This window comes from Corythoichthys intestinalis, chromosome 5 (genome assembly GCF_030265065.1).
Source record: "Corythoichthys intestinalis isolate RoL2023-P3 chromosome 5, ASM3026506v1, whole genome shotgun sequence".
NCBI lineage: Eukaryota > Metazoa > Chordata > Actinopteri > Syngnathiformes > Syngnathidae > Corythoichthys > Corythoichthys intestinalis.
Window position 1 is genome coordinate 4,813,848 of NC_080399.1, and position 25,830 is coordinate 4,839,677.

The window sequence follows — 25,830 nt, forward strand, 5'->3', positions numbered from 1 at the left end:
CCCAAAGAATATTTAATTGGTCATGCTAATACAGTATTTAGAGTTTGTTATATTAGGATATTTAGCCCAATTGTACTGCTTATTGTTCATACACTTAATGTTTAAAATATAAAGTTAACGTAATTCATATTTAGATGTAAAGTGTTTCGATGCCTTTTATGAATTCCTAAGTGTCTAACAAAAATTTGCTGGCAGCGGTGGGATTCGAACCCACGCCCCCGAAGAGACTGGAGCCTTAATCCAGCGCCTTAGACCGCTCGGCCACGCTACCGATATGTTATTTCGATGCCAGTTTGCAATATGATTGGGCGACACAAGTACATACTGGATAATGAAATTCTGATTAACAGAACGTTATGCTACTGTAGTCCATCCAAAGTGGTTTTAACAAAACAAAAAACGTAGTTTTTATAACCACAAACTCATAATCAAACAGGTCAAACGCACGCCAAACTCTTTTTTTCATACCATAGAACACGTTCCTGTTTGGGAGGATTCAGAGAAGAAGAAACTGATGACAACTTCCGGCCTGTGTATTTTCCAACATGGCAGCGCCCTTCATGTAAACATGCGACCTCAGGTGGTCGAGCTTGTCGAAGAGATTTCACCTATTTAAACTCCACTAATTTACGTATAGTTGTAAATTTTGTGGTTTTCTTTCGGTATCTTAACACCAACGGGGAAGGCACACCTTTTTCATTTGTTTGTGTCTTTAGTGTGCTAACATTACCGAGGCAGAAGAGAAGAGCCATGCCAGCTCAGACTCTGTTCGTTGGCTCGCTGCCGACCTCGGCTACCAACGAACGCTTGGAGGAGATTTTCTCCGAAATTGGGCCCGTCAAGCAGTGCTTCGTGGTCAGAGACAAAGGTGACTCGTACTAGAATTGCAAAAGTGTCAATTTGAAAACCTTCCATATGACGGAGTAAATGGAAATGGACTAAAATGAAGCAGAACATTGTAAAAATCGACGGCAATATTCGTCCAATCCATTTGACCTGGGAAGGGCTATTTTGGACGTCTTTAAATATTAATTTAAATACAGTGTAAAGTTCATACTTTAGCGCAGTTTGATTTAAAAGTGTCCTGTTTTATGTCAATTCATTGGAGGTTGACATTTTTGTTTGCTTCTGTTTTGAACCCAAGTTTGAGTCTAGTGCTGCAACGATTACTTGATTAACTCTGGTAATTCGATTAGAAAAAAGCTTCAAAACAAATGTTGCTACTTCGAGTATTCGTTTGATTAGAGTGCCGTTGTAATGGTTTGTTTTGAAAGTTTGCATTTAGTTCGAGGCAGGGTGGATACACTGCCCTCTAGTGGCAACAGTGAATATGATATAACTCATGTAACATGGCTGAATCCAGCTGCTCCCTGTTAAGACCAACATAAAGTTGTAAGTTTTTGTTTGAGCTAATATTTTTCATGCATTCGTAATTTAGTTTAGAGAAATATTTTACTTTTTTTTTGTGGGACAATTGATTAAGAACATTAAAAAAAAAATCATTTTATAGCATTTAAGCTAGCGGACTTTTGCTGTGCAAGTTAGCCAATTGTTCTTTTGTTGTACTTAGATCTTCATTTGTTTTTGTTTTTATACCATTTGAGGCTAAGCTTATGGATTTTAATTTATTTTTACATTAAAGTGCAATTCTGCATAGTTTGAAGAAACATTTTACATCTCCTAAAATCCTAACCCTAAACCTGTGAAATGAAAAGAAAAAAGTGTTATTGGGGAGTGTATTTCTTTTTTTTGTTCATTTTTATTTGATTTGTTTTGTTTTTATTAAACAGAAATCATGTCTTTATGGGGTAAGTTCTTGTTGGACATCCACGAAATAGTCACCCACCATATAAAGGGTTAAACGACACTCATTTTCGTTTCGGAATACACCCACAATTCTCAAATCTATGGCAAATTTCCTGCTCTGTCATCGTATAATTTCCACTTTTCCGCAAGCTAACTTTGACGACGGACCACTCTGTTGTGTTAGGCGCAGATACATGTCGAGGTTTTGGCTACGTCACCTACGCCATGGAGGAGGATGCACAGCGAGCGTTGAAAGACGTCAAGGAGTACGATGGAAAGAAGCTTTCAATTTCCGTGGCCAAGAAAAAACTAAATGAGAAAAAGGACAAAAAGAAAACAGGTCTGCACAAATTCCACGCACAGATTTTTCCTCTAAAATTATTTGTTGATTCTTATTTTCTCTGCTATTCAGCTACAAAAGAGCCCAATGCACCAGCAGCAGCCCCGGCGGCGCCGCTACCGGCAAAGGAAACTGAGCAGAAATGTAAAAATATAAGAAAAAATCTCCTGAAAGCTCGACTCATCATTAGGAATCTCAGTTTTAAGGTACATTGTGCTTTATTCTCGATTGTATTTTCTAAGTACGGGACAAAATATCGTTAGACAATATATCGCGATACAAGGCGTCACGATACGCATAAATTTTGAACAAAAAATGGATCAGGATATATAGACTAGGTACATTGCTACATAATTAGAGCAAAATAGACCTTAAATAGTTTAGTCAAATCGCCGTAGTGGCCCAGCAACTTTGCCATGACTAGAAACAAGCCCTTTTGTGGCATTCACAAGGCAGAGAGGTTCACCTCTCGCCTATAATTTGCAAGCAGAAGAACCGGCTTCCACCCACGTATGAACCATAACAAGCAATAGCATGACATTAACTCAAAAATCATTCGAACTCAGTTTCAAGATGAAACTAAAATTATCACATGACGACAACCTAAATAATTATTGGTACCCCTGTAATTCTGTCTGATAATGCTCAATTTCCTCCAGAAAACGATTGCATTTACAAAAGCTTTGGTAATAATATCTTCATTTATTTTGCTTGCAATGAAAAAACACAAAAGAGAATGGGGAAAATATCATGATCATTTTATACAAAACTTCCAAAATTGGGCCGGACAAAATTATTGGCACCCTTGGAAAAATCATGTGATGCTTCCCTAATTTGTATAATTAACAGCACCTGTTACCTACTTGTTGCACATAACAGGTGGTGGCAATAACTAAATCACACTTGCAGCCAATTAAAATGGATTAAAGTTGACACAAGCCTTGTCCTTGTATGTACCACATTGAGCATGGAGTAAAGAAAGAAGACCAGAGAACTGTTGAACTTGAGAAGCAAAATTGTGAGGAAGCATGGGCAATCTCAAGGCTACAAGTCCATCTCCAAAGACCTGAATGTTCCTCCTGTGTCTACCGTGCGCAGTGTCATCAGCAAGTCTAAAGCCCATGGCACTGTGGCTAACCTAAGATTGTGCGGATGGTGGATATAGAACCTCGACTGACATCCAAACAAGTTCAAGCTGTCCTACAGTCCGAGGGTACAACATTGTCAACCCGTAATATCCGTCGGCGTCTGAATGAAAAGAGGACGATATGGGAGGATACCCAGGAAGACCACACTTCTGACCCAGAGACATAAAAAAGCCAGCTTGGAGTCTGACAAAACTTACCTGTTACCTGTTGTTGTATTATCTTTAAATACCCGCTACTCTCACGCGATCTTGCAATCCTCGCGTGAACCGATCGAGCTGCTCCACAGACGCTCTGCTTGTAAAATGCGTCCTATGGAAATTTGGGGGGAGCATCAGCGGTGTGTTGACGCAGCGGCAATGTTGTTGCGCCGTAGACGTGCCTGGTGTATTACCGGGATAAGAAAGACGAAAATAAAAAGGGCTGCCAAAAACGGCACTGCTTGCGAGATGGACAACCTCTGCTGCCACCTGCTGTCAACACTATTTTCATACAAACTACTAAAGATTGATAAATCGGGTCCGATCACGTCATTTTCAAAGTATCGGAATCGGCAAAAAAATATCATATGCCTTTTTTTAATATATATATTTTTTATTTAAATCGTTTTCTAATTGTATTTAACGTTACAGACCAAATGTCTTACACCCATCCAGAGTAGTTTTGGCTTAAAGTAGGGCTATCAAATTTATTGCGTTAATGGCGTTAATTATTTTTTAAAAATTAATCACGTTAAGTAATTTACGCATGCGCTGCACGACCCACTCACGCATTGTCGCGTTCAATCTATAAAGATGCCGTTTTACCTATAGATAGCACTATAAGGCAGCGTATAATGAGTAGAGAGAATTTTGACAGCCTTTGGAACCATTTTTTATGTGGCTAAAGCCTTACAATACCTTTCTCAGCAATTAAAAATAACGTGGGAGGCAATGTTGGGAAGAAAGGTAGTAGTTGTTCATTTTCTTAACACCCTATGTTCTTTTCCAACGCAGAGAAAATATATCAATTGGTGCCCCTACGCACAGTCATGGTTGCACTTCCCATCATGTATTTGGGCAGAAGTTAAATGGCTGCAGTATAATTTACTAAAAGCTCAACAAATACACTAGATGGCAATATTTAGTCACTATACAAAATCACATTTATCCTTTAAGAATTATAAGTCTTTCTATCCGTGGATCCCTCTCACAGAAAGAATGTTAATAATGTAAATGCCATCTTGAGGATTTATTGTCATAATAAATAAATACAGTACGTATGTTGAATGTATATTGTCGTCCGAGTTTTATTCATTTTTTTCTTAATGCATTGCCAAAATGTATATGATCGGGCAAAATTATCGGGAATGATTGGAATTGAATCGGTAGCAAAAAAAAAAAAAAGAATCGGATCGGGAAATATCGGGATCGGCAGATACTCACACTAAAACGATCGGATCGGGACATGATCGGAACAACCCTACAAACTACCTAATGGCTCTCAAGCATGTCTTGCATGCAGCACTACAGATGTACACAGCTGGCCAAAAGTGTTGGCACCCATGCAATTCTGTGATATAATGCTCGATTTCTCCCAGAAAATGATTGCAATTACAAATGCTTTGGTAGTAATAACTTCATTTATTTTGCTTGCAATGAAAAAACACAAACGAGAATGAAAAAAAAAATCATTATTATTTTACACAAAACTAAAAAATGGGCCTGACAAAAGTATTGGCACCCTCAGCCTAATACTTGGTAGCACCACCTTTAGACAAAATAACTGCGAAAAACCGCTTCTGCTATCCAGCAATGAGTTTCTTACAATGCTCTGCTGGAATTTTAGACCATTCTTCTTTGGCCAACTGCTCCAGGTCTCTGAGATTTGAAGGGTGCCTTCTCCAAACTGCCATTTTCAGATCTGTCCACAGGTGTTCTATGGGATTCAGGTCTGGACCCATTGCTGGCCACTTTTGAAGTCTCCAGTGCTTTCTCTCAAACCATTTTCTAGTGCTTTTTGAAGTGTGTTTTGGGTCATTGTCCTGCTGGAAGACCCATGACCTCTGAGGGAGACCCAACGTTCTCACACTGGGCCCTACATTATGCTGCAAAAGTTGTTAGTAGTCTTCAGACTTCATAATGCCATGCACACGATCAATCAGTCCAATGCCAGAGGTAGCAAAGCAACCCCAAAACATCAGGGAACCTCCGCCATGCTTCACTGTGGGGACCGTGTTCTTTTCTTTGAAAGCCTCATTTTTTTCCCCCTGGAAAATTTATGTTGACGCCCACAGATAGTACGGGTTGACACTACCCTCGGACTGCAAGACCGCTTGAACTTGTTTGGATGTTAGTCGAGGATCTTTATCTTGCGCGCACGGTCACTGCTCACGGTAGATACAGGAACATTCAGGTCTTTGGAGATGGACTTGTAGCCTTGAGATTGCCCATACTTCCTCACAATTTTGCTTCTCAAGCCCTCAGACAGTTCTCTGGGCTTCTTTCGTTTCTCCATGCTCAATGTGGTACACACAAGGACACAGGACAGAGGTTGAGTCAACTTTAATCCATTTTAACTGGCTGCAAGTGTGATTTAGTTATTGTCACCACCTGACATGTGCCACAGGTAAGTAACAGGTGCTGTTAATTACACAAATTAGAGAAGCATCACATGATTTTTCAAAGGGTGCCAATACCTTTGTACGGCCAATTTTTGGAGTTTTGTGTAAAATGATAACGATTTTTTTCCCCTCCATTCTCTTTTGTGTTTTTTCATTGCAAGCTAAATACATGAAGATATTACTACCAAAGCATTTGTAAATGAAATCATTTTCAGGGAGAAATTGAGCAGTATCTGACAGAATTGCAAGGGTGCCAATACTTTTGGCCAGCAGTGTATTTTATTTTTACATATTTTGTGAATTTTATCAGTGCTGCAACGATTAATCGATTAACTTGAGTATTCGATAAGAAAAAAAGATTACATTTTGCTGCTTCGAGTATTCATTTAAATAAAGTGGCATTGTAATGGTTTATTTTGAAAGTGTTTGCATTTAGTTTCATTGATTTGGGTGGATTCACTGCCCTCTGGTCTGCCTCATTTCACATGGGTGAATCCAGCTGCTCCCTGTTCAGACCAACGTAAGCAAAGATTTTGTTTGAGCTAATGTTTTATTTTTTTTTTAATGCATTTGTAATTTAGTTTATAAGAATATTTAGCTGTTGTTTGCGGGCGGGAATATGTGTCTGAACCATTTGTTAAGAGCATTGTGTAAAAAAAAAAAAAAAAATTAACTAGAATTTTATAGCATTTAAGCTAGCGGACTTTTGCTATGAAAGTTAGCCAACTGTCCTTTTGTTGTACATACACTGGGGCAAATAAGTATTTAGTCAACCACTAATTGTACTATTTCTCCCACTTGAAAATATTGGAGAGGCCTATAATTAAGTTAATCTCGATACTTTGTTATGTACCCTTTGTTGGCAATAACGGACGCCAAACGTTTTCTGTAACTCTTCACAAGCTTTTCACACACTGTTGCTGGTATTTTGGCCCATTCCTCCATGCAGATCTCCTCTAGAGAAGTGATGTTTTGGGGCTGTTGTTGGGAAACATGGACTTTCAACTCCCTCTGAAGATTTTCTACGGGGTTGAGACCTGGAGACTGGCTAGGCCACTCCAGGACCTTGAAATGCTTCTTATGAAGCCACTCCTTTGTTGCCCTGGCTGTGTATTTGGGATCATTGTCATGCTGAAAGACCCAGCCACATCTCATCTTCAATGCCCTTGCTGATGGAAGGAGATTTTCACTCAAAATCTCTTGATACATGGCCCCATTCATTCTTTCCTTTACACAGATCAGTCGTCCTGGTCCCTTTGCAGATAAGCAGCCCCAAAGCATGATGTTTCCACCCCCATGCTTCACAGTGGGTATGGTGTTCTTGGGATGCAATTCACTATTCTTTTTCCTCCAAACAAGAGAACCTGTGTTTCTACCAAAAAGTTCTGTTTTGGTTTCATCTAACCATAACACATTTTCCCAGTCCTCTTCTGGATCATCCAAATGCTCTCTAGCGAACTGCAGACGGGCCTGGACGTGTACTTTCTTCAGCAGGGGGACACGTCTGGCCGTGCAGGATTTGAGTCCCTGGCGGCGCATTGTGTTAGTGATAGTAGACTTTGTTACTGTGGTCCCAGCTCTCTGTTGGTCATTTACTAGGTCCCCCCATGTGGTTGTGGGATTTTTGCTCCCCGTTCTTGTTATCATTTTGATGCCATGGGGTGAGGAGGGAGTTGAAAGTCTGTGTTGCCCAACGACAGCCCCAAAACATCACTGCTCTAGAGGAGATCTGCATGGAGGAATGGGCCAAAATACCAGCAACAGTGTGTGAAAAGCTTGTGAAGAGTTACAGAAAACGTTTGGCCTCCGTTATTGCCAACAAAGGGTACATAACAAAGTATTGAGATAAACTTTTGGTATAGACCAAATACTTATTTTCCACCATGATTTGCAAATAAATTATTTAAAAATCAAACAATGTGATTTTCTGTTTTTTTTTTTTTTTCCACATTCTGTCTCTCATGGTTGAGATTTACCCATGTTGACAATTACAGGCCTCTCTAATATTTTCAAGTGGGAGAACTTGCACAATTAGTGGTTGACTATATACTTATGTGCCCCACTGTATATTGCACACATTTCTTTATCATTTTTTTTTTTAATACCGTTTGAGGCTCAACTCAGCTATTTTAATTTTTCGTGTTCCTTATCCGATTACTCGATTATTCGAACTAACTAGTTCATCGATTAATCGACTACTAAAATAATCGATTGCTGCAGCCTTAAATTTTATCATATCGTCCCATCCCTAATATTGACCTCTATGCGACTGTGTTTTGTACGCATATGTCACATGTGTTTTTTGTTTGTGAATACGCTTTGTCTTGCAGTGCTCCGAGAAAGATCTCACAGAGGTTTTTGGCAAGTGTGGAGAAGTTCTTGAAGCCAAAATCCCTCTCAAACCTGGTAAATGTCAAGCAATTATGAAAAAATACACTCATATTAAGTACTCGTTCTCATACTCTTTTAACAGATGGTAAGATGCGAGGCTTTGCATTTGTGCAGTTTAAAAATTTGTCCGGGGCAGCCAAAGCGCTTCAAGCCATGAATATGAAAGAGATAAAAGGTATTTGTTTTTATCATTTGTGTTTTTAACTTTAAAATGATGCATTCACATTGGCTTGCTGTTGTAATTTAAGGCCGTAAAGTGGCTGTCGACTGGGCGGTACCGAAGGACAAGTATCTTGCCATGAAGGGGACATCCACTACAGGTAGGCAGCCATAGATTGCGCACATTATCACATTAAAAAAATCACTAAAATAATTGAGCATTAATCCAGAATCAATGAAATGGCGTCTTTATCAAGTGTTTTGTTTATTCCGCAGAAACGACAGCAAGCGAGGACACCGTTATAGAACAAACGGAGCCTCAAGCTGACGTGAAAGAGGAAGAAACTCAAGCTGTTGTCACAAAGTGGGAACCATAACTTAACTCATTCACGTTCATTCACTTTGTTATTTTTTCACTCTTGATGTTTGTGGTTTTGTGAACAGAGTTAGTCCCAAAAAACCTGCACCACCTAAGAGTGACTCGCTGTCAGATGAGGGTGAAGATGATGATGACGACGACGATGATGATGATAATAATGAAGAAGAAAGTGAGGATGAAGAGGAGGATGAAAATGATGACTTCTCCGAGGAGGAAGAAAACGATGAGGATAGCCTCGATTCAGCTGAGGATGAAGATGATGATGATGAAGATGATGAGGATCATGAGGATGAATCAGGTATTTACCATCTGATCATCTTTCAGTGCCATTGACGGCGATAGACATCCGATCCATTTTTCTTGTTTGACTCTTACAGGAGCATTATATAAGATTTGCAGTTCAAATATTTATTAACTGGCCCTAATATTTCAATAAGCATTAAACAGACATGTTTTTTTGGAAATGTAATAATTAGGGCTGTCAAACGATTAAATTTTTTAATCGAGTTAATTACAGCTTAAAAATTAATTAATCGTAATCAATCGCAATTCAAACCATCTATAAAATATGCCATATTTTTCTGTAAATTATTGTTGGAATGGAAAGATAAATTCCATTGATTCGCCTTCGCCGCGTACAGACGCACTCTGAAGCACTCTCTTATCTTAACCGATAAGCGCTCAGGGCCAGCAAGCTCGACTCCCAGTATGGCTCCAAAGAATTTGAAACCTGGAGACTTGGATGAAATAAAATTCTCCATACAGAAGTTGGAGGTCTCCTTGACTGGCTTGATTCAAAACCAGAATCAAGAAATCGTCAGAGAGCTCCATTTAATTTGCGCTGAAAACGAGAAACTCAAGCAGGCGGTCGAGGAGAGAGATGTTCGCATCAAGAAGCTGGAAATTTTGGCTGACGATCTCGACCAGTGCCGACGCGCAGATGAGCTCATCATTTCTGGATTACAACTGACGCCTGCCCCAGGAGACACAGTGGCGCAACTGGCAATTGCTAAACTGAAAGAGTATGGAATAAAAATGGAGCCGCTGGACATCCGTCGCTGCCTTCTGCTCCCATCTGGGGGGGGGGGGGGGGGCGACGGTGCTCATGAAGCTGGCAGACCACAAGACCAAGACTGCCCTGCTTAACCAGCGCCGCCACCTGAAAGGGTCGAAGATTTTTTTGTATGACAACTTAACTCGCCGAAATGCCGAAATTGCAAGAAAAGCACGTCAGCTCAAGAAAGCTGGGAAAATAGCCAACACCTGGGTCTCGGATTGCAGGATCCTTGTCAAGACGCAGGATATGAAGATTAGAGCTATTACTAGTCTTGACCAACTTATCAACGGCAGGAGTTACAAGAATCTTGAACACATTAAGGATTATCTACTAAGGACAACAAAGGCTCTGACTTTAATTTGCACGGATATAACATGACACAAAAGTACTAAGGGGGGAGGGGGTGTTGCAATTATGATTGACAATCTCCTGGAATGTATTGCAATTGAACTCCTAATCCCCAATTGTAAAAACATAATTATCTCCTGTGTCTACCGAGCTCCTGATTCAAATGTCTAGTTTACTGAGTATATGGAAAAGATTCTGTATAAAACGAATAATAAGCATGTTTTCGTTGTGGAGACATTAATCTTGGGACAAAATATGTACACCATGTTGTTTGATTTTCTCATATATTCATGTCTGATGAAACTGTTACAGTGACCTTGTGTGTGCCAATTGTTGCCACCATGTACACCTCAGCAATGTATCCTTTTAAGAGACTTATAAGAAAAGCATTTTGAGTAGCTACTCACACCAGCTGTGATAACATGTCACACACATAGCCACAACAAAATGTTCCACAGCAAGCAGATGCAAAAATGTCAGGGACATGACAAAGTCATAACCTAGTACGCCCTAAAATCAATCGAGCTGCTTGACTGAACGCTTAGTCACTAAACCCAGATTGTTGACTGTGTTATTCTACAGTTTTGATGTATGTTCCATGCCTGAATGTGCGTCTTTAGTTGTATGGGGGACGGGAAACGATAGGCATATGCTTTATCTCGTCCGCCTTTGTCGTCTTCTTCGGTTTCTTCGGGCAAATCATATCATATTTTGTAAATGTCAATGATTGTCAATGATACTGATGATGATGACAATAAAATTCCATGAAAAAAATTCCATAAAACACAAGATGGATAAACGCGGGTGTACTTGCCTGTACTTGTACTAAACGCGCGTGTACTTGCCTGTATGGCTGCAGCTATCGATTATTTTAGTAGTCCATTCATCAATGAACCATTAGTTCAAATAATCGAGTAATCGGATAAGGAACATAAATTAAATTACCTGAGCTGAGCCTCAAACGGTATAAAACATAAATAAATGAGGATCTAGTTTAAATGCTATAAAATGCTAACTTTTCTACAGTGCTCTTAAATGGTTCAGACACATATTCACACATACATATTGCCACAAAAATAGGCTAAATATATATATAAATTACGAATGCATTAAAAAAATAGCTCAAACAAAAACTTAGCTAATGTTGGTCTTAACAGGGAGCACCTGGATTCAGCCATGTGAGATGAGGCAGACTTTCAAAATAAACCATTTCAACACCACTTTAAACGAATAATCGAAGCAGCAAACTTTAATTTGATTTTTTTTTTGTAATCGAATACTCGAGTAAATCAATTAGTCGTTGCAGCACTACTTGCCTGTACTTGTACTAAACGCGCGTGTACTTGCCTCTACTTGTACTACACTTGCGTGTACTTGTCCTACAAGTGCGTGTCTTGTATTAAGAGCATGTTTACGTGTGTACTCGTACTACAAATACGTGCACTAGCTTGTACTTGTACTACAAGCATTTAATTTTGGCTACCAATTTTACATGTTGCTCCTTTAAATTCCAGCTAAAAAGAAGTCAAAGAAGAGGCCAGCACTGCCCTCTGATGTCAAGGAAGGCAGAACAATTTTCATCAGGTCAGCTCTTTTCTTCTTCTCCAGTTGTTTTTCTTCTTCTTGACTCAAACTCTTGTTGCTTCCCAGGAATTTATCGTTCGATACTGAGGAAGAAGACCTGGAGAAAGCTCTCCTCCAGTTCGGAGAACTCAACTACATCAAGATTGTTTTTCATTCCGACACGGGACATTCGAAGGGTGAGCTAATACGGGACGAGACATTTATTTTCGTGGCGTGACTCGGCTCTTCCCTGCAGGTTGCGCCTTCGCTCAGTTTAAAAGCAAGGAGGCGGCAGACAGTTGCATCGGAGCGGCGCAGGACGAAGCAGAGGTAACCACGCAATTTACTCATGTCATGTCATTTTTTTGTTGCATGACAGTGTCACAATTGTGTTGCAGGCCGGCGGAATTCGACTGGACGGGAGGAAGCTGATGATCGTGCCTGCTCTGAGTAAAGACGACGTGGCCAAACTCAAGGTCAAAAAAGTTAAAGTGCAAACGGGCACAAGGAACTTGTATCTGGCCAGAGAAGGAAGTGAGTTGCGCTCTTTTTTAAAAAATTTTTCACTCTTTCAATGCAACACAAAGCAAAGTACCGTAATTTCCCGAATATAACGCACACTTTTTTCCACAAAATAAACTTGTAAAATCATGGTGCGCATTATAAACGGGTACATGGATGGAGAAAGAAATATATATCAGGGCTCTCAAACGATCAAAATTTTTAATCGAGTTAATCACAGCTTAAAAATTAATTAAACGTAATTAATCGCAATTCAAACCATCTCTAAAATATGCCATATTTTTCTGTAAATTATTGTTGGAATGGAAAGATAAGACAAGGCGGATATATACATTCAACATACTGTACATAAGTACTGTATTTGTTTATTATAACAATAAATCCACAAGACGGCATTAACATTAACATTCTTTCTGTGAAAGGGATCCACGGATAGAAAGACTTGTAATTCTTAAAAGATAAATGTGAGTACAAGTTATAGTAATTTTCCTAGTTTGTATATTGTGACTAAATATTGCCATCTAGTGTATTTGTTGAGCTAAACTTAATGTTTGAATAGAGTATTATTTAGCATTGCCATTTTGATTGGGAATGCCAGATCTCTTTGCATTGAGCGCTTTTCTTTTTGTGAACATTATTTTATTTATGAGAGATAGGAATATTATTTTTGTTGTGCTTTCACTAAATGATACTGTAGCGACTTAAATGTTCTTAACTGCCCAAATGCATGATGGGAATTTGAGCAACCATGAGTAACATTGGTTGCTGCAAATGGTATATCTGCGTTGAGTACAATACATGGTGTTAAGAAAAAGATCAACTCCAGTTATTCTTCCCCATGTCGCTTGCCACAACAGTTGTGGAAGAGATGCCACTGCTTATTCCATTAAATAGCGCGGCTCCCATAAATGCCTGCTTTACCAATTCGCCCTTCTTGGTGATTGGCCGTGCTATGGACCGGCGATTCATGTTGGCTCGTTGTCGTCGGTTGGCTCGGTTCGTCCGATTTCCTCCTGAAGAAGTCGGTGGCGTACATACAGTGGGGAGAACAAGTATTTGATACACTGCCAATGGGAAAACCCATTGGCAGTGTATCAAATACTTGTTCTCCCCAATGTATAAACACCGAGAGGCGTTGGATGGATTTTTGTGGGTACTTTACGTAAACAAACGTAACAACACAGACTTCCTGTGTGTGTCCGTCAACTATATCTGTCCCTCGGGAAACTCAAACCCAAATAACAATAGTTCCTATTGTTACTGTCGTGTCGACAGCGATGAGCTCTTTCGGATTTCCGACTTACGTTCTCACTTTCTTCATTTTACCGTATCAATCCATGGAAGAAACTTTTATTCATCATGAGGAAATGAGCAAGTTATACAGCAGCCTTTAAAAGAAAAGTCACATTTGTTTTGTTTTCTCCTAGATTCTGGTAAATTGGAGAAGTTGTCAAATCATATTATAACCGTAAATATTGTCGGTTTATGGTAATGTTTTGAACTACCAATATGCTATGCTTGTGCTGTGTTTCACCAGTCAGTAAAATGACATTTCTGTATCTGTACACGAGCTCTGTTTTCTTGTATTCTTCTATTTATTGGTGCTAAAATTGGGGTGCACGTTATAAACGGGTACAATAATTTTCCCGAGATTTTACAAGTAAATTTGGGGTGCGCATTATACACGGGTGCACCTTATATTCGGGAAATTACGGTAATAATATCAGAACACAGGTTACAGTGTACATAGACTGGAAATAGAGTGAATTAGTGACTAGCAGCAAGTATATAACAATTTACAGTTCTTTGATGGCTGACTTGATATGATAGTTTATACATAGATATTGATGTAACAGTGCAAAAATCCTATAATGTTATGTAAATATTGCATATACAGTACTCAGATTGAGACATGTCTGAGAACTTAGTAAGATGCATATGGCAATGTGGTGGCATTTGCAGTGCAATGACAGTGATATTTAACGCTAGACATCCTATTCAACATGTTTGTAATTGCATTAATTTCTGTGAGAAATGGTGTATTTCCTGGAAACATTCCAGGGGTGCCAATAATTTCATCCATGACTGTATATATTGATAATTGTAATCGTGAGATCCTTGTATTTCAAATTGTATCGTATCGTGAGCTACCCTGAGGTTCCCACCCCTACTTACAAGTTATGAGTATATTTATATATACAGTACAACCAAAACTTATGTTTTTCTTCTCTCAGTGATCCGTCCAGGAAGCAAAGCGGCTGAGGGTGTACCTGAAGCAGACATGATCAGGAGAGCCAGGGTGAGCTACTACTCAGACAAAGAAAAATATCTTCGTGTTGACCTTCCGTTCGCTCATTTCTCACTTTCTTTGCTATTCACGTGTAGTTCGAAGACATCAAAAGGGTGAAACTTCGAGACATCAACGTGTTTGTCTCTAAAAATCGTCTGTGCGTCCACAATCTGCCCAAATCTGTGGACGCCAAGAAGCTTCGCTCTCTCTGCTTTCAAGGGCTCGGCGGTGTCAAAAATGTCCGAATGACAGAAGTGAGCAAAGTGTCCACTAGAGTGCAGTGTTGTTACTGTTTTACACTTGATCCCTTGATTCTTTTTCTTTGCTAGTGTCGCATCATGTATGACAGGAAACCTGAGAAGGGTCAAGTGATGGGTCAGTCTTTGGGTTACGGCTTCGTCCAGTTTCAAGAACACGAACACGCTTTGGCCACGCTGCGCTACCTCAACAACAACCCCGAAGTCTTTGGTGCGCACAAGGTTGGTCACTGTTGAAAAGACTGTATGGGTATGTTTACATGGACACTATTATTAGGATTAAAAACTTGGTCAGATGCTGCATCTGCAGTGATGCGGACTCTGCATCGGTCCGTTGTGGTGAAGAGGGGGCTGAGCCGAAAGGCAAAGCTCTCTATATACTGGTCGATTTACGTTCCTACACTCACCCATGGTTACGAACTGTGGGTCGTGACCGAAAGAACAAGATCCCAGATAAAAGCGGCCGAAATGAGTTTCCTCCGTAGGGTGTCCGGTAGGCCTGAACGATATTGGAAAAAACTATTGTTGCAATTTTTGGGGGGGGTTTGCAATATATTGCGATTAGTGCTGTCAAATTTGTCTCGTTAACGGGCGGTAATTAAATTTTTAAATTAATCACGTTAAAATATTTGACGCAATTAACACATGCACGGAATGACCAGTTCAATGCATGCCTCAAACAGTTTACAATGACGCCGTTGTAGCACATTAAGAGCGAAAAGGCAGAGAAATGCAAGTGGACACAGGCGTTCATGGGACGCGCCTTTTATTGGCTTAAGCTTTGACAACTCTTTCACAACAAATATTGTGACAAACGACGTGGAGAAGAATGACAGGAGACAATCTTTTTCTTAACACGCTTAATTGAACACAACGCAGAACATACCGTGTACCATTTGCAGCCACCACTGACAATTATGGTTGCCCAACTTCCCATCATGCATTTTGGCGGAACATTTAAGTCGCTACAGTATCATTTAGTGAAAGCACAACAAAAATAATATTCCTATCTCTCCAAAAAATAATGTTCACAAAAAGAAAAGCGCTCAATGCAAAAAGAACTGGCATTCCCAATTAAAATAGCTATGCAAAATACACATAAAACTTACTCAGACCTTGCCTTGGCTAGATCTCTAATTAATTTAAAACTCGCCATTGACATCTTGTGGTGTGTTTCAATCACTACCTTACGTAGTGAAAGACACTCTGGAAGAACAGCAGGGAGCCCATGTGACGTCCCGCTCAGCAACGTCAACAATGGCGAGCTATTAGTTTTATTTTTTTATTGAAAATTTTACAGATTTTATTAAAACGAAATCATTAAGAGGGATTTTAATATAAAATTAATATAGTTTGTACTCAAATTTATCTTTTAAGAACTACAAGTCTTTCTATCCGTGGATCCCTTTAAAAGAATGAATTTTAATAATGTTAATGCCATCTTGTGGATTTATTGTTATTATAAACAAATACAGTACTTATGTACAGTATGTTGAATGTTTATGTCAGTCTTGTGTCTTATTTTTCCATTCCAACCATAATTTACAGAAAAATGTAGCATATTTTAGAGATGGTTTGAATTAATTTGATTGATTGATGAATTTCGATTAATTACTTAATTAGCTTAATTTTTAAGCTGTGATTAACTCGATTAAAAATTGTCATCGTTTGACACCCTTGATTGCGATATTATATTGCGATATTAAAAATATACTGTACATATACAGTATATATATTTTTGAAGAAATTTTCACTAGATGACTTGAATAGTTGTTTGGAAAGACTTTGGTTGATTCACCGTGACCACAGTGTACAGTGATTCCTCGTTTTTCACGGTTAATGGGGACCAGAACCTGCCGCGATAAGTGAAAAACCGCAAAGTAGCACACCACCCTCATTTTTTTGGTGTGTGTTTAATGTATTTATTCTGATTTAGCTTTGGAAAGAGATACTTAAGACATGTTTTTTTCAATTTTTTTTCCCAAAGTATGATTTAAAAAATTCATATACATATTTTAATGAATGGTTTTTAAGCACTTCAAATGTAATAATTATGATCAATTTTAAAAATAACTGTCCCACCGAATCATTTTAAACAATATTAAAGTACTGTAGTAGAAAAATGCTTGGCTTTATTAAATGCTTCTATTTACCTACCCTGGCTGTGACTCCTGGAGTGACATATAGAAATGACAAACTCCTAAAGATCACATCTGGCGTTTACTACCACGACACAACATGTCTGGCTGCCTTGAACGTGTCGACACAAACACACACACACATTCATTGCAGCGCGTGCACATTCATTGCAGCGCGTGCTTCCTTGCGCAGCAACTATTTAACAAGTCAAACGATGATTGACGCATGCGGTGCATGTGAGGTCAGCTTCTCTGACAAGATCAAAGACAACAATCTGTCAACATCGTTAACTTTAACAAGCAAGTGCCACAGTGACTAAGGACCAAAGAGCTGGGAGAGGGAGTGAAGGGAGGCTGTGCGAGCGCGTGAAGCAGAACAAAAGTTTGTGGATTAAAAATTTCTTTAAAAAAAAAAAACTATCGTGCGTCCTTGTGATGGGACTATTGTGTATGCGCACATCGCAATAGCGATGTTTAAACGATATATCGTTCAGGCTTAGTGTCCGGGCTCTCGCTTAGAGATACGGTGAGAAGCTCGGTCATTTGGGAGGGGCTCGGAGTAGAGCCGCTGCTCCTCCACATCGAGAGGAACCAGATGAGGTGGCTCGGGCATCTGAATAGGATGCCCTTTACTTAAGTAAAAAAAAAGTGAGTACTTCATCCACCACTGTCGATGTTATTATGCTGGCGTCAAAAAAAAGTGCAAATCGACGATAAATCTTCTTGAAAAACTTATAAATCACACAGCTTCTTACCACATATACCATAATTACGATATCACATGAATGGGGCATCATTATGTCAACATCGAAATAATTCGTTCCGTCTGACGTTCTGATGCATGAATACGCAAGACCACGGACACAATATTTTTAGTGTCCACGAACACAGTACATAAAATCATAATTGTAATCCGAACGCTGATCGGATTGAAGAAATTTTGTCCATGTAATCATACCCAATGAAGACACTTCAACACTTGATGGAGTTGACTTTATGTTGTTTTCCTTCCGGTAGAGACCCATCGTGGAGTTCTCTCTGGAGGATTCCCGCAAGCTCAAGATTAAAGAAATGCGACGGCAAAAAAGCAAGGTGAGTGTTAAACTTCAAGGTTGATATTATTTTGAGTCCGGTACATCGTACCCTAGGGACTACCTGTAGTTCATGGCGTCCAGGTGAGTTTAATTAATTAAAAATAATGTACTCTTTTCCTGCTGAGTATGTATTATCATCACAAAGATAGTAATGTCCTTGTTCACTCTACAATTATATGCTCGTCTGTCAATGTTCATTTGAAATTGTTGGAAACCTTTTATTTATTTATTCATGGACTAAAACTTTTGAAGTTTACAGATGAAAACATTTTGAGTAATTGTCGACTAAAACTAGACGTAGACCAACACATTTTGAAATGACTAAAAAATGTGACTAAGACTAATAAGTATTTTCATCCAAAAGACTGAGACAAAGAAGAATTTTAAAAGCGCTGCCAAAAAAGAAAAAAAAAGTGATAAATATGTACAGTCCCCTCTCCTTTTTTTTTAGTAAAAAAACAAAACAAAACAACAACCCAGATTTTTTTTTGTTTTCATTGAATAAAAGAGTATTTACTAAGAGTAACAATACATGTATTTGTATTGAACCGTTTCGGTATGGGGTGCTCGGTTCGGAACGGAGGCGTACCGAACGAGTTTCTGACGTAATGTAACTAAGGCTGTCAAACGATTAAAATTTTTAATCGAGTTAATTACAGCTTAAAAATTTATTAATCGCAATACAACACATCTATAAAATATGCCATATTTTTCTGTAAATTATTGTTGGAATGGAAAGATAAGACACAAGACGGATATATACTGTAAAAAATTAGTACAAGTTATAGAAATTTTATATTAAAACCCCTCTTAATGTTTTTGTTTTATTAAAATTTGTAAAATTTTCAATCAACAAATAAACCAGTAGCTCGCCATTGTTGATGTCAATAATTACACCATGCTCACTCATGGTACTAACCCATAAAATCAATTGGACCCAAGCGCTAGTAGAGGGCGCCGAACACCAAAAAACAAGTAACAAGCGGAGATTACACTGTACTGTCATTTTAATCTGTTTGAGCGGGGCATGTGCGTTAATTGCGTTAAATATTTTAACGTGATTAATTAAAAAAATTAACTACCTTCCGTTAACGCGATAATTTTGACTTGTCTTAGTTGATATACTGCTGTCTTCTCTGCTATAATGATAACCAACACGGCCCCGTGTTCAATACAAAACCCTCCTACTACAACAAAACAAGTAGGAACTAATATTCACATAGGAACTAAAGTTTTACAACATAAAAAATAATAACAATAACAATATAAATGAATAATACATCACGTTTGTAAAATATAAACACATAATACCTGGGAACCTTTGTATTTTGTAACATTTTCTATTCAAAATGCTCTTATATGACTACAATATTCTTCATTCTACATACATTATATAAATGAATACTACATCACGTTTTTAAAATATAAACACATAATAAAATAAATAATAGCCCATTTAAATAAAATAAATTGAAATGAGCTAAAACACCTGTAATTAAATAATAAGAATAATACACAGATCCTGCTTACACAATTAAATTTAATAATTTATGTGTGGCGCTTTAACTTAAAAAAATCCACCAATAAAGCTTTTGAAAACCGTTCATAAGAAAAAAAAAAAAAGATTCATTGAGGAATTTCATTTGTAAAATACATGTTAAAATCTTTGTCATTGGGATTGCTTTTCTCTTTAGCACAGGACTTCTTTTTTCTTTCAGAAAGAAAGCTGACCAATACGCGGGGTCTGAAAGGCAAATTGTTGTTGGATTATTATCTTTAAATACTTATGCTACTTTTTCAGCAGAATTCTAGCTTTGTATAGGCTAATGTTCCTATTGTTGAAAGCACAAAAGTGTGTAATAAACAACTAGCACATTTATATTTTGCATTTTGTTTTCTTACTGTACCGAAAATGAACCGAACCGTGACCTCAAAACCGAGGTACGTACCGAACCGAGATTTTTGTGTACCGTTACACCCCTAATATTTACCATTAACTCATTCCCTGCCATTGTCAAGGATAGACGTCCACTTCCTTCCTATTCAAAACGGATTGTACGTCTCGTGCCGTCAACGGCAGTGAGTTAAATGAGTGATCAATAAATAATATCTGATGGAACTATTTTCTTCTTCAGGAACAGAATTCTAAAAAGCAAGGAGGCAGTGTGACCCCAAAGACGCACAAGGACTGGAAACCTAAACAAGGTACAAGTGGAACGTGATACTTTTGTCCTTCTGTCATACTGTCTGTTTTATGCTTCCTTGATCAATTTTTTTCGTTTGACCAATTGGTTATCAAATTAATCGACAACCACGGGACATTGCTGAACTGAAAATTTGGCCTCTGAAAAAGAAATATTCTGATATTTATTTATTTTGTAATTGTTATGGTGTTTTGTTTTTACTTAGAAAATATTTAAATCTGGAAAAAAATAAAAACTCATTAATCTCTTTTAAAAAAAAAATCAATCAAAATTTGATATTAAAATTCCATCGTTTCATAATTTTCTCAGCACATCATTTTAGGTTGAACTTCAACATTTTCAGCTAAATGTTGAAAGAAATAAGGAACAACACAAAATATTCTATTTAATTCTAAATTCATAAATAAATATACAGTTAGTCCTTGGGTTACGAACGAGTTCTGTTCTTATGGTGGCGACGTAACCCGAATTTCTGCGTAAGTCGGAATTAACCCTTTAACTATCTCTAAATACAGTGGGGAGAACAAGTATTTGATACACTGCCAATGGGTTTTCCCATAGGCAGTGTATCAAATACTTGTTCTCCTCACTGTAACAGTCAAAAAATATTGTATTGTTCAGTGATGGAGGATACACTGCCCTCTGGTGGTAGCGTTGAGTCTGGCTGGGCTGTCACCTTTTATGACTGAGGTAAAGACTCAGACATCTGTCATGGATAAAGGATAGCTGCGCTCTAATTTGGCCCACATCAGGCTGTAAGTTGTTTCAGCTAATATACAGTATGTTTGTGTATGCATTTGTAATTAAGTTCAGAGCTACAGTTTGTAGAGTTAGGTGTGAGCGTTTTGCTATGAGAATTGTAAATAACGTATTGGCCCGAATATAAGATGGCCCTTATTATAAGACGACCCCCTCTTTTTCAAGACTGAAGTTTGAAAAAAGACTTTTTGAACACCAAATTAATTTTTATACAGAAAATAATTACAATACATCTGAAACAAATTATTATAACAATATATTTGAGAGAAAACGCATGTTATTTTGCCTCATTCAGATCTTAACATCTGAACATTTATGTAAATTAAAGTGCAATCACATTCGTAAATGAATGGCTTCTGGTTTTTGAAATGTAAATAAACCAATCTATTCTGATAAAACAACGAAATTGCAATAACTGCATTAACCATCAAAGTGAAGTCTAACAAACTGTAGTCTTGAAACAAATCTGAATAAAGAAAAACATTGCAGTAAAATGATGCAAACTGGTTAAACTAAAAATAGTAGCTCTGAGATGTGTCCTGACAGAACATCGCTTCAATTATATCTGGTGCCATCTAGCGTCGTAAATGGGTATAATGTCTAGACCGCGAATATAAGACTACTCTTTTTCAGTGTTATTTCAATGCAAAAAACACTGTTAGGCTAATTTAATCTATTAAATTTACATATTGATATGACTAAATGGACGTTTTAACACCAATTGTTTCAAACAATTTATTGTTAAATAGCATGTTGTTTTCAACATAAGTGTACATTTGTGTGTTATAGCTTTACAAATGGTCAAAAGTGAAGGAAGTCAAAAGCTTTTAAAAAGCACAATTGCCTCGTTTGTTGTCTGTAAAGCCAAATTACTTCACGTTAGTGAGGACAGAACACGTCATATTAATAAAGTAGAGTAAAAAATAATAGGGGTGCACGATATCCATTTTTTGAAACTGATACCGATATCGATAACTTCCTGCTCCTCAAAGCCGATACCTATATCGATAAACGATAATAAATATACCTTTTTTTTTTTTATGTATATTCACCCGAGTTTTTGAACACCTGGAGGTTTAAAAAAAATAATAATGGTGGATTCAACATAGATTTGTCTTTGATCTCACCAGAATTTTCATAATGACATGAACATTATTATAATGAACAAAACAAAGACAAGAACAGTCTTGACTTCAAATAAAGTGACAATATTTATTTTTTCAAATGAATATAATTTGAGTCAATCACAATCAATTAGTCATTATAATTGAAGATGTGCTTCCTGAACAATGAGCACTGAACTAAAACATAAACCCAACAGGTATTGTGCTTAGTCATCAGATAAAAAATATTTGGTGGTACAGGAGACTGTTGTGGTCTTGGTCCATTAAACAACTTTCTTAATCTGGGAGACAGGTTAGGACAGCAAGCCTATCAATAACCTAAAGGCCTCTCAATAACTTACTAACTTATAACTGACACTGTAAACATTATATAGTAAGGTTTATCACTCATTCCTCATAACAAAAATATGGTAGAACAAAAAGGATTAATGGCTTGCCTTATAATAATCAATATAAACGGCAGAGAGTGATCCGATATTCAATAAAGTATGAGGTTTATTCTCTGCATAGTATAAAATCCTACCAAGCATGCTGACAGGACTAACATTTCACGACAACTATTATATGTATGTATAGCATAGCACGGTAGCTTGAGCTACTCGCCTTAAGCATTGGCTGGCTTCTATAACACAACAACTTATGAAGTTCTTTACATATGACCCTTCACCACCGAAGTAAACATATATTGCACATCCATATGTTATAGTAAACATAAATACTTAGACATACGTATATTTCCGAGGCGGAAACGTAAGTAACAGAAAGCATTCACGATTGTCAATGCTAACGCTATACACAGCACTGTGTAAACAAGTGAAAGTTTGTGGGCCAAGTTATAGATGCAGCGAATTATTCTGACCGGCAGGTGGCAGCAATGCCCCGCAAATGGTCAACTGATTTCCCAGCCAGCAAGCACAGTTCATACTGTATTCTCGGTCCTATTAATTATGTTATTGGATTTATTGGGATGACATCATAATTCCTATTATCGGACCGATAATTATCGGACCAATAATTATCGTGCACCAGTAAAAAATAAGGTACTGTGAGTTACAATCAGGTCCTGTTTAAGCGACAAAATGACTGGAGACAGAATGGCGGACGAGACGCTAGTGTCGTAAGGTCGAAATCGTTTAAGTCAAGTACATCTTAACCCAGGGACTCAAATTTCAGTTGTCTTTATTGAAATCAAATGATTATCTTTGTAATGAATCAAATTTTGCTGTTGTTTTCAAAACAATCAAAGTTTCACACTTACGTATATAATTTACAAAGATACATAATTTTCATGGTAATTTGGTTGCAATGCACATATTCAGCTAACACAGTACGTTAACCCCAAAGTAATATAACCGTCAATAACGTGATTTATAGATGAGGCGATTACTCAACTAATCGCAAAACAATCTTCCGTTGCGCGTCCGTCATCAGCTCCTCCTCACGCCGAGCCGAGGACAAAGCAACACAGTGGCTTCCAGACCAAACCCGAAGTCGAGCACGTGGACCTGGAGAATGGAAAGAAGCGTAGAAAAGTGCTGCCTTTCCCCTCCCACCGAGGAGCCAAGATCAGGTACGGGAATGGTCAGAAACGATTGAATGATGAGGATTAATGAGATTTTGGGCTCTCACAGATTGCGGGACAAAGGCAAACAGAAGGCTCCGCCCCCTAAGAAAGCTCAGCGTGGAGGCAGCAGGAAAGAACGTCAGAAGCGGCATTTGGAGAAGCCCACGCAGAGCAGGAATAAGGTTTTTAATTTCATTTTTTTCCCCCAGGGTTTAACAGCATACCAGTGTCAATGTAAAACAATGCAAATTGACTGCACAATAATCAACAACACACAAATGAATTGCACAGTGCAATAACCACAAAGGTGGGGGCGGGTGCGAATGCGTGCGCACAGCCCGTAAGTACACACTTTGTCAATTTGTCCACGAAACGTGGCAGCAACTAAGCACTTTACACTCAATCGGACTCACAACACATCCCAAGGATGCTATACGAACACGTCACCTCACAGCATAAATGTGCAACAGGATGGATGGGTGAATATGATGTAAAAAAAAAAAATGCTTGCCGACTTGGAGCAATGACTATACTACTTTGCAACGGCAAAGCTACAAAAAGGCTGCTTATGTAACGGCCCCAACCTATAGACTTGATAATGTATTGACGGGACACGGGGTAGGCGGCCGATTCATAGGGGGCTTATCGCCGACAAAGCTAACCGAGTGGAAACACAAAGAGCTTTTTACGTTGAAAATTCTTGTGAATAAATGCTTAAATCCTTGAATTTTTCATAGATATGGACGTAACACAGTCTTGATTCTTGGTTAAAAGCAAAAATCCGGGCAATTAGCATTTATTTTACGTAAATATGTCGGATGTGCTGCTAGTCTTTAAGCCACTGTGGCTCCTCCTTATCACCACAAAGAGCTTTTTACGTTGAAATTCTTGTGAATAAATGCTAAATCCCTGAATTCTTTATAGATATGGACGTAAAACAGTCTGAAAAACCGGGCAGTTAGCATTTATTTTACGTAAATGTTGCGAAGTATAACACCAATGCTGTAGCGGCCAATTTCTCCATTAATTTTTTTTTCACGTTTCAAAATGCATGCACGGTACAAAAAATATAAAAATTACCTCCAATCCTCGAACAAACCACTCCTGAGACAATCCTCCCTGTTTGTATGCGGTACAGCTTTCGTACTTTTTCAACCTATATCCGGCGTTGGGTCGCTGCATGTGTTTTAGAAGAACTAAGACCAACTGCGATTAACTGAAGCGGAGTGTGGGACTGCCCCCTACGAAAAGGCATGCCGCAGTGTCTGGGGAATCTTTCCCGTCATTATAATTATGAAGTCTATGCCTATCCTACCGCTGGAACCTTCCAGAATGAATGAAAAATACGTTCATTCATGGATGCACACAGATCAACATTCCCTCGCACATCTCAACAGGTGGCTGCACTCGGCTCGAATGTGCACCCTCGCTCCACACACCTTTTTCTGTCCCAAAACACTTGGCGCGTGAAACTCGAGACCAAAACAGGAAGTAATTATGAGCGGTTACTATGGAAACGAACGCGTCGTGGGAACCTTTGTAACATTTTCTATTCAAAATGCTCTTACATAACTACAATATTCTTCATTCTACATAAGTTATGAGGCAATAACAAAATAGTAACGTGCAGACACTAAGGAAACTAACTTTAATCAGATTACTGGTTTGGGAAAATGAACGCGTTAGATTGCTCGTTACTGTAATCAGATTACAGTAACGCATTACTGACAATGCTACCTGCATCGTATCTCTTGAAATAAGCCTAATTTCTTATTGTTTTTGCTCCTCCAAAGACAAAAGCACCAACGCGGAATCCAAGGAAAAGGAACGGCGATCGTTTTGACAGCCTGGTGGAGCAGTACAAGAAAAAACTTCTCTCCGGGACCCAGAAAAGCGCCGCGGGGAGAAAAAACAAGTGGTTTGATAATTAAACTCGCATGGAACCGGTTTTAAATCATTGCTTCCATGTCATAATTGTACACATTGTTTGTATGAAACTGCCGTGTTAAACTATTATGTCCTCGTTTGTCACCAAAACTAGTGTTTTTACATGTAAACATGTATTTTTATTAAAAGTATTCCCTCAAT

General features: G+C 38.3%; 1 protein-coding gene and 1 non-coding gene across 2 annotated transcripts; one reads left to right on the forward strand and one right to left on the reverse strand.

The window, feature by feature from the left end:
• Window positions 1-189: 189 nt before the first annotated feature.
• Window positions 190-271, reverse strand: trnal-aag (transfer RNA leucine (anticodon AAG)). The gene has a single exon. It is a non-coding gene; the product is annotated as a tRNA-Leu (tRNA).
• Window positions 272-508: 237 nt separating this feature from the next.
• On the forward strand, window positions 509-25,822 carry rbm28 (RNA binding motif protein 28). Its single transcript, XM_057837574.1, has 20 exons — window positions 509-868; window positions 1,991-2,146; window positions 2,219-2,352; window positions 8,224-8,299; window positions 8,367-8,459; window positions 8,533-8,604; window positions 8,720-8,807; window positions 8,888-9,120; window positions 11,742-11,811; window positions 11,878-11,987; window positions 12,047-12,120; window positions 12,189-12,324; window positions 14,547-14,611; window positions 14,698-14,856; window positions 14,932-15,081; window positions 18,015-18,089; window positions 20,227-20,296; window positions 23,610-23,748; window positions 23,810-23,924; window positions 25,536-25,822. Exons 1-20 carry the CDS (start codon window positions 751-753, stop codon window positions 25,671-25,673), a joined length of 2,271 nt encoding a protein of 756 aa, XP_057693557.1. The 5' UTR covers window positions 509-750; the 3' UTR covers window positions 25,674-25,822.
• The last annotated feature ends 8 nt before the right edge of the window (window positions 25,823-25,830 follow it).